General features: G+C 36.5%; 2 protein-coding genes across 3 annotated transcripts in view; one reads left to right on the top strand and one right to left on the bottom strand.

The window, feature by feature from the left end:
- The window catches only part of LOC113673954 (lysosomal phospholipase A and acyltransferase), a 7,555-nt gene extending 1,749 nt beyond the window's left edge, over positions 1-5,806 (bottom strand). The window contains exons 1-4 of one of the 2 annotated variants that reach the window (XM_027190429.2): positions 5,544-5,806; positions 2,499-2,655; positions 1,209-1,426; positions 96-442 (exon numbers count right to left, since the gene is read on the bottom strand). In XM_027190429.2, coding sequence (XP_027046230.2) covers positions 96-442; positions 1,209-1,426; positions 2,499-2,539 — 606 coding nt within the window. In that variant the 5' untranslated portion in view covers positions 2,540-2,655; positions 5,544-5,806. Of the gene's footprint in view, positions 1-95; positions 443-1,208; positions 1,427-2,498; positions 2,656-3,729; positions 3,874-5,543 lie in introns of those variants that run through there. The other variant, XM_027190428.2, reaches the window with a different exon arrangement.
- LOC149047753 (uncharacterized) lies at positions 4,308-8,814 on the top strand. Its single transcript, XM_089199697.1, has 9 exons — positions 4,308-4,426; positions 4,552-4,596; positions 4,729-4,762; positions 5,473-5,510; positions 5,744-5,754; positions 6,440-6,620; positions 6,971-7,036; positions 7,658-7,677; positions 7,853-8,814. Exons 1-9 carry the CDS (start codon positions 4,385-4,387, stop codon positions 8,130-8,132), a joined length of 717 nt encoding a protein of 238 aa, XP_089055823.1. The 5' UTR covers positions 4,308-4,384; the 3' UTR covers positions 8,133-8,814.
- The last annotated feature ends 562 nt before the right edge of the window (positions 8,815-9,376 follow it).

Raw genomic sequence — 9,376 nt, 5'->3', positions numbered from 1 at the left:
CTTTATCACAGTAATGCCTGATAACAAAGATACCAGTTATTTTGTCATTAATGGTAAGCTGCAGTTTAAATAACTTGTACCAACTCTGCACTCACCTCCTCTGCAGACCAAAAATCTTTACTGGGCATCAAATATGCAGAGCTCTCATAGGTTCGTAAAACTGGCCTGAGGTTCAGTGGCTCAAGAACAACATCTGGAAAACCAAGGTTGGTTCCTGAAGCATATATACGCATTAGCTTGGCTGAACCAGCCCATGCCCCAGCAATAGTTACCCAAGCCCTTATGTGTGTGTCCTTCCATTCCTGAGACATGTTGTAGAGAAAGTGATGAGTATACGGACATCCCAAGCTGTGAGACAGCAAAACAACTTGTGTCTTATTGTTTTTCAAGTATGTGTCTTCTATTAGGGCTTTCAAGTTGGCAAAGTATTCCAGAGCAGAATCTGAAATAAATTGTGCAATCAAGAAGTTAATGAGAGGCTGGAAACTTAAAAATTTAGGTGTTCAGGTCAAGATGAAAATACATTTTTCATATGCTTAGTTCAATAATTTGAATTTGTTAATAATGATAATAAGAAAGGCCACTAGTGTCCTTTAATTCTTGATATGACTGATAAATAATTCTCCCATTCACCTGCTGCACTCTATCTAGTAGGTACTTAAACATTGGGTAACATACCGGGCCTGGTGGTTTAAAGCTGGGTTACAATAACCCAGGGTTAATGTGACATCTGATTTCAGATCTAATAGAGCATTTAGAATTTGATTATTGGATGTTCTAGAAGGAAAATATAGAAAATTATCTCCAAAAGGCTTTTGAACAAATTAATAAAGAAACCTGGATAAACATTTAACCTAAGGTTAGTACTAAACAACATTTGAACAACAGGGTCTGATGTATTTCACTAAATCGACTTTCCTGTATTCTACAAGTCAAACTCCTGTACATGGCAAAAGTCAGTGGCTAGGAAAAACCACAGCAACCAATGAATGTAATCAATTAAACATTGTTTTGTACTGTTAAAAGAACAGAGCTTGCAGTTTTCTCAAGATACAGCAACTGATATACAAGACAGCAATTTACTGTAGAAACTATGATTTGAGCACAGGGGTGTTGTTCACTGAAACTGTGTTAGAGAGTATTGGTTCATCAAATAAGTTAGAATAATTAAGTAACAATCACATAAGTTTCAAAGTCAGTGTACTTACTTGGTGCATATCTGAAGTCAAATGGTGCAGCTCGCAGTGATATATTCTCCTCAAATCCAATGTTTTCCAGAGCAGCCACCATTTCAGCAAAATACTCTCCTGGATGATAAAGAGAAGGATCCAAATAGGAAACACCTTTGGTTGTTCCAAAATATGGAACTTTTACCTCAACTCCAGGTGCATTACCCATCCTTTGAGATGTTTCATTAAAGGCAAGCCTTAAGGAAAATAAAGTCAACATAACTGTGTGACTCTTGGAAAGTCAGCACAAGTATAGATGCAGGCATAAATTAAAAAACTTTTGGGTCCCTGTCTTAACTTTCTGCTATGTTTTTTCACGTACATAATTAACAAGTAATAACATGATTGCAATTTGGTATGAGTAAGCACTTATAAATTTTTCAAAGACTACAAACTGCACTTGCCCTATGGGCTCATGCACTTTTGTTGTCTTTGAAAAATTTGCTTGTGCTTAAAAACACCAAATTGCACTCAAAAATCATGTTGACTACACATTGCACTTGCCCTATAGGCTCATGCAGTTTTGTTGTCTTTGAAAAATTTGCTTGTGCTTATAAACACCACATTGCACTTGAATCATATTGTTACCTAAAAGGAGCACTTCTGTTGCCTGTATAAGGCTAGAACAGCTTAAAGTTTCATTTATTATCTTTTTACAGTTAAAGATAAATATTCTATATTTTCAATAGATCCATTGCTGTAATGTTATTCTTACCACCCATAACAACCTGATTGTTTATTACTTGCACCATGCTAAGTGGGGTCTAACAGTGAATTGCCACTGTTAAATAACTAAATCTGGATCAAGCATATCATTGGTATTAAGTTGAAAATAGCAAGAGTTTGGTGAAAGCTTATTACAGGTTTCATTGTGTAACTTTGACAGATGATCAAGAGTTGTTGTTGTACCTACAACTAAATCTAAATAGGTGTTAGTCAACCTATCAGAAGTTTGGGACAAAAAAAACTGAGTGCTTTTAATTAAGGAATAAAACTTTTTGGATTCCATGCTCTTATACTATACCATTAAGAGAAGGGAACTCCATGGTGAGCTAGGCAACCACCAGGCACACATGAGATGTGTGTTACAAACAGTGGGGATCATCTATGTCACAAGTGTCATGAATAAATAGCATTACAAAAGTGGTACATTTTGAAATCAGCATTGGATTAAAAAATTTATCTTGGTTTTTCATGACAGATGTTGAAATATATTTGGTGAAATCTCACATGTTAGCCCAGCACGTGAAAGAAGTGAATAAAGCTTACCTTATGTTGTCTGCCCAACATCCAATAGCTCCTGGCAACATTGACTCTATGCTAAGCCACAAGTCAAACCAGGAACTTGAAGTTTTTTCACACCACAAGTGTGGTACTGTTGACTTGTTGATACGGGCCTGGAGTTGACTACCTCCATCTCCTGGAACTGCATAATAAACAAGAAGTCTAGGATGATTATACTTGTAAAACCAAGATGCCGTTAGCAGTGCTAGCTCCTCACCTCATGAGAAATCATCAATAGTCATTGGTGACTGATGAAAAAATACACTTGAATGAAATTGTTGGAGTGGGTTGTTCAATTCAAGGTTTACTTTGCAACACATAGCATGGCCAGAAATAGAATTATACAGCAATATGTAAGTAAGTAAATTAAAAGTCAATTCATGATCAATTCAATGTGATTGACATACAGATGTGCAGTGCAGACTGGTATGATTTTAGGAAAATTTAATAGTTATAAAACCAATAAACAGGTGCGATGTAAACACACTACGTGTGAGACCAAACCAACAAAATTCGATAATTTTACAAAACAAGATGATGGTGATAATGCTGTTAACACTTCACCTGTTACAATTTCTACAGCATACAATGGCAAAATAGAAAATTATATCCAAATGTATTGTAAAACACACGAGAATGTTATTCACAAAGCAATTATGAATTACTAGGGAACACTTTTGAATAACTCCATATTGGACTCAAGTCCCCAGTGTAATATATGAGTTTCGCTATGAAGAATGATGCATGTTATGCGAAAATCTTCAGAAATCTTACCAAGAAAGGCATCCTTACCAACAAATCGCGCAATAGACGAAGACTCGCAAGGCAAAAATAAACAACACTGTTAATCGATCTTCCTGCGGTGAACGTGACATTTCTGTGAGACCTATTCACTTACTTGTAGATTGTCTGCATAATTTGTAAATACTGCTTACGCAACATCTTTAATGAATTCGAGTTTCACCAGATTTCAAGCTAAGCAATCAGATTTTACTCATTACCCTACTCGCTATTTCCGTTGCCGAAATATAAAGCAGTTAGACTGTTATTTATAAATTATATGGGAGTTATTGAGGAAATGATCTTGGATCGCGAGCAAAGAAATACACGGCGAGTCGCGAGTACAGTAATTTATCAGAGTCGATTACCGCCTTCAAAGAGAGCATCGTTGTAAATAAATAAGACCACCCACAAAGTTGATTAGTACACTACTTACCAATAACTATTGGTACCTTTGCTTCAATCAAGGCAAAATCTCCGAGAAGGAAAACTAACACCGTAAAGAACAACATCGCTTTGGCCAACGGCCAGCACGGGCTCTCGCCGTAAACTCTCTGAATAATTTGAGTCCAGGGTACAAAGAGCCAGCGGCTAAATCAATTGACACTCCTCCGCATACTCCCCCCTTGTCCATTTTAGCTCCTTTTCAAAAGGTCCCATGATGCGCCCTTCTTTCACCGAAGCGACTAAAATACTAGTAAATTGAGTAGGTGAGTTATCAGCAAAAAGGGAATCTAATAATAATTAACGAAAGGTGAACTGCACATACTCTTGTGCCGGAAGGGAGAAGGAATCAGGAAAAAGCTGACATTCTAGAGAAGGAATTTTAGATTGACGGCTGGAGCGGCTCATTTATTTAATTGTACAATTTCTTTTTCAGTTAGCTGAGAGAGAGGATATTTTAAAGTTTTGAAAAAGTGTGTCAGAAAAAAATCCCTTCCTGGGTAACCTATGAGATAGGAAGCACCAAGTTATCACGTGACCTCCACGCCTGCGTACTAACCGTTAGTAGAGACTTAGCTATTTCTTTGTCCTTTGCCTTTCGTTGGAGAACGACACTTAGAAAATTTTCGTTCAATTTTTTAGCCGGAATGAACGGGGAAGCCATTCAACACACCGCTCCATTACAAAAAGTAAGAATGATTCTTGAAAGACGTTGATTTTGATTTATTTTGAGATTATTCCTCTGTTGTCTGACGATTTTTTTACCGCACTTCGTAAGTAGCTTTGTGTCTAAAGCAATATTTCTTCAATGCAGCCGATGAGAGAAGAAGTGGCATCTGGAGATGATGACCCAGTTCTGGTAAGGGCAGTTTCACTAATCTTTCGGAAATCATACACGGACTAACAAAATGGATTGCTTGAGAAATCTAAACAAGTTTATGTTTCACATTTCGTGATGAAGTTTTTGTTTTCGTGATTTTACCCGGTTTAGGCCCAGGCGAAACTAAAGCCGGTCGGGAGCGAAGGTAAGATTGACCGCACTTCTATTCGTGTAATTTTACGCTTATTTCTTTGGTAAACTACGGTACTTTACTGTGATTTATTGTCTCTCTCGTTTCCTCTTAATGTATGGTGTAATTTTAGGCTCTGTTATGGTAACCAAAGCCAATTTTTAACCGTTTCTCTCCTGTGATATATCGTTTCGCAAACGGAGTTGACTTTTCTCTAACACCGAAGCACATGTAGATACAAATTTGCCTAATCTTAAGCTATTGTTGATAGATCGTAGTTGGGTAGATGAATCATTCATTCCTTTCCAAATGTCGGGGAAGTTCCGTCTGCCGTCGACAATTGAGCCTAGAGTTTCAAACCAGGGAACTGCGAAGCGAAATGATAATCTGGTCCAAAAACACAGTGCTTGCATTATTTTTACGAAGAGCTTTAGGATCGCCATTGTCGTCGATTTCGTGTCCATTTTGCTTTGCCTATCGATCGAGAATATTTGCGGCGTTCTATAACACCTTGAACACTTTTCCCTAGAGTTGTTATTTTTTTTTAACAGCGTGCTTATTTCATACCCTTGTCAATTCGTCCTTCGGGTAATTATTTGGAGTAGTTAGCTTTCCGAAAGTTTTATCCCTTCGAGAAAGTGAGCAGATTCGCCTTCTCCGATCCTACTTGCACCATGAGTAATAAAAACGATTAAAAGAAATGCTTATTTCTCTAACTTTTGCAGGCCCCGATAGGAAAAAGATCAAGTTTGGATCGACCCAGGTACGAATCATCTCTTCATGGATACAGACTCACCGAAAATTTTTCTTGTTTTCTCTCATGGATCCGCACTCGAAGTCTTCGATGCCGGCGTATTGTATTCGATTCATTCCTTGCGTTGTTTGCGTTCAATTTTTACAACGAAAAAAAATTGTCATGTATATTAACGAGTATTCTGTTTTCCTCTATGCTTGCAACATTTTAATCATGGGCTTCGCTGATTTCCTGTCGTCTAGAATGATGGAAGGTAAGATCCACAAAATGTTCACCCTTTCCGACATTTTGTTTCCTTTGAAGTTATCGGGTAGAATCTTGGTGCTTGTAGGGGAGGGGTAGGGCGGGTTGTACTTTTGAGAGAAAATTCTCGCTGAAACATCTTACTGGTAAAAAGATTGACGTTGATTCGTCAAATCTACTTTTTGTTTTGTCTTTTTTTTTTAATTGAGGTTTTTCAGTTCTTTTTTTGTGTAATTGACTGATGCAGTGGGGTAAGAAGCATTGGTTATTAAATTATTGTTTTATTTTAAGAGCCTCTCCTCCTTCTTTTTTCATCTTGAGATGAGAATCTTGATGTGCTGTTACTCTGCTGTTTCTGATTTTTTTTTTCATAAAAAGCCACATGGAATGTGTATTGTTAGTACCACACTCATTCAGACCTTAGGGTAGACTTGTTTCTAGATAACATAACACATCCTAAAGAAGCTCTTAACATTTAAATTCTACTTAACAGATTATAGTGGGTGTGACAATAGGGATTAACATTACCTTGATAATATTGGTGATTAAAGACTGCCGTCAAGTTTGAACAATAAGAACATGATCCTATATGATCCTATAGAAAGGCTACTCTGCCCCTTTCATTTCCTGTTTTTCTTATCCTAACAAAACTTCTGTTTCTCATGCATTACTTTCCCACATTCTTTTATGTTAAGGCTCTTGCACAGTCCACCCAAGCAAGGCATGCCAAATGCTTCTGGAGATTTGTCTCCTTATAGATCTCATGTCAACTCTGCTATGAAGAAGGAATCACATCAAACTCCTATAAAGCAATCACCCTTAAACAGAAGTCAGAATGTGGAAAATGTTGCTCTTAAAAAGGAACCTGTCACACCAGTGAGTTTTACTTGATGATCAATCAGTTTTGATCGAATATCAAGTTTTGTTGCAAATTGTGAAATATAAGAATATTTCCTCTACCAAAATGTTGAGTGGTTCTTTGGATGCTACATTTCATCTCATTCTTATCATGAAGATATGGAACTGCTCAGGAGTATAATTAGTAAAAAGTCATGAGAGATGGTAAATTTCAGCTCTGTGTTTGAATGTTAAGAAAAAGAAAAATCCCAAGTACTCCACAAGGATTACCTTTTTTGTGATGCTTAGGTTTCATTACAATTATTACTGTAAGTTGTTAACAATTTGATATCATTGGGGTTGTAAATATATTTTTTTTTTCGTTAAAGATAAAACAAGCGCAGTCTGCATTAAGTCGAGTAGAAAGTGATGATGATGATGATGATGTACCATTGGTGAGTCTATTCTCTTCTGTTTAAGAAGTAATTTCTCCTTACAAATACTGATGCAATGTCAAGTAGACAAGAAAGGAGGAGAAAGAAGCAGACTCAGTCAGTGGATATGATTTGATGTAAAACCAAATTCTCAAGGAAACATCACAGGAAATACAAGATGACTTGGTTTTATCAGCTGAGTTAATAATGTAAATTGGGTGCCCTAGAAAAAGTTCTTGAGCCAACATTTTGACTGTTAGTTTGTAGTCAGAGGGAATTGCAATCAGGAGGACCACTATAGTTTAGATCTTTGGAGTACAAGGAATACTGTAAACTGGGTTCTTTAAATATCTAAAGAAACAAACCTTTCAGCATATCAGCCAGTGGTTGTTCACTTGCTGATTTCATTTATGATAATGTCTTATTCTCCATTAGCCTGTAAGACAGAATTCTTCTGCTGCTGTCTGAAAATTTTTAGAAACCAGTTCATATAAGATTTGATTTATCTACAGACTCTCTAGGTACCCTCATTATATAGATTGCACTTACTGCAATAGAATTAATTAATATAAGTTCAATTATTAATCACTTTGATGAGGTTTATTTGTGAAGTTATTATGTTTCCTTGTTTCTGTCGTTTAGATTGCAAGAGCCCAGAACAAGTAAGTTCATATATTTTGTAGTTTTTGTATTTACATTATTTAAACCATAATGCAAGTATATATTTTTTAGCTTTTAATCACCCTCAAAGAAAAAAAGCAATCATGCCATAGTTTTCATTGCCATTAAAAGGAAAAACTTTGAATGATTATATTTATCCCTACCCATTTTTTGCAGACCTTCAGCAGCAAATGCAAAAGGTTCATCTGCAAAACCTGTGAAATCTGCTTTAAACAGTGTTGTGGCAGAGAAGAGCAAAGTTGTCAAACCTAAAAAAAGTGAAAAGATGAAAGATGGGAAGTCATTGAAAAACAACAAGAAAGTAGACAAAAAAGTGGATGGGGTGAAAAAGAATGATGTGAAGAAAGTAAAGAAAGTAGATGGTGAAAAAGTTGGAAAGAAACAAGTTGATAATGATTACGAGGAGCCTTTGGTGAGACTGATGTTCATTTGTTAAAATTTTGTTTGCCCATTAAACCTCTAACCCCCTGAGAGTAACTAGCATCCAATTTTTCCTTCAAATGTCACTCCCAAATCCAATATTAATGCCACAAAGATATAGGAAATGATCACCATTGAAATTAAACAAATTCTCCTTGTCAGTCCCTTAGGAAGTGTATAGAGAACAGTATGGAGAATATGCGTATTGATATCAGGTTGTAGAGGGTTAAGGGAAGTCTTTAATTACAGTTTTAAGCACTGCAGAGATTTTATTCAGCTTTTTGCACGTAGGTTAAGATGTGTGATGTAGTCCACCAAAGTATGGGTAACAGGCACTTGTAGCAAATTAGCTTTTTGTTTCCTATGTCAGTTGTATGTACACACTCAGATATATACAGTTTATACAGGTTGTGTATTTTACCTCTTGGATACCATCCTCAGTGCTGAATTGTTAATATTTATGGTCATGTTAATGATACGTACAAGTTTGAGAAGAATCCATTGCCAGGGTCTGTCAACACTGATGTAACACTCTTCTGTATCATAACACAAGTTAATGTTCTTTACATTGCTATTCAAAAGAAAAAAGGAAGCTTTCATTAGACATTGTAGCTTAAAAGTTGTGCTCTCTCTGATTAAAGCACTGTATCATGCAGAGTACAGTTTTAAATTTGAGTTTAGTAAAAAGTGACAATTTTTTAATTATTTTTTCTTCTTTTTTTTCTTTTCATGGTTTCATTGTGGTTATCTGATCCAGCCTGCAAAGTGAGTAGATGAAAGACTCTTAAGCTGAGTTTACCTTTGTGACCCCTGAACATTTCTGCTTGAAAAAGCTCTGCTTCTCTCAGTAGTGGTTTTTGATGCCCCTCTGAAAGTTCCTCCTATTTAAAATTGATTTTTGGCAATTTGAAGGAAACTAGTGGAAGTGCAAACTAAAGTAACCCCTGTGCCAAAGATGAGATCCAAAGACAAACTCAGCCCATTTGGGTGTTAGAGTAGAACCCACCCCAGTGTAGCAGGCAGCTAGGTCTATGATACTAGTAAATAAAGGGGTAAGTTTCTAAAGAAACTGTGGTGCTGCATTGTTGGGAGAGTATAGCAGGTAATTTAGTGTTAACAACTGGGTTGAAAAGGTAAACAATCGTCAATTGTTAGCGTTAGCGTTAGCCCTTCGTCAATTGTTCGCCGAAGCAATTGACGAAGGGCTAACGCTCAAAAGGTCAGCTTTTTTACCCTTTACGGTGGCTAATTTACCTTTTC

This window comes from Pocillopora damicornis, chromosome 3 (genome assembly GCF_964200805.1).
Source record: "Pocillopora damicornis chromosome 3, jaPocDami1.2, whole genome shotgun sequence".
NCBI lineage: Eukaryota > Metazoa > Cnidaria > Anthozoa > Scleractinia > Pocilloporidae > Pocillopora > Pocillopora damicornis.
Note: the sequence above shows the minus strand (reverse complement) of the source record. Positions and strands in the feature narration are given on the sequence as shown.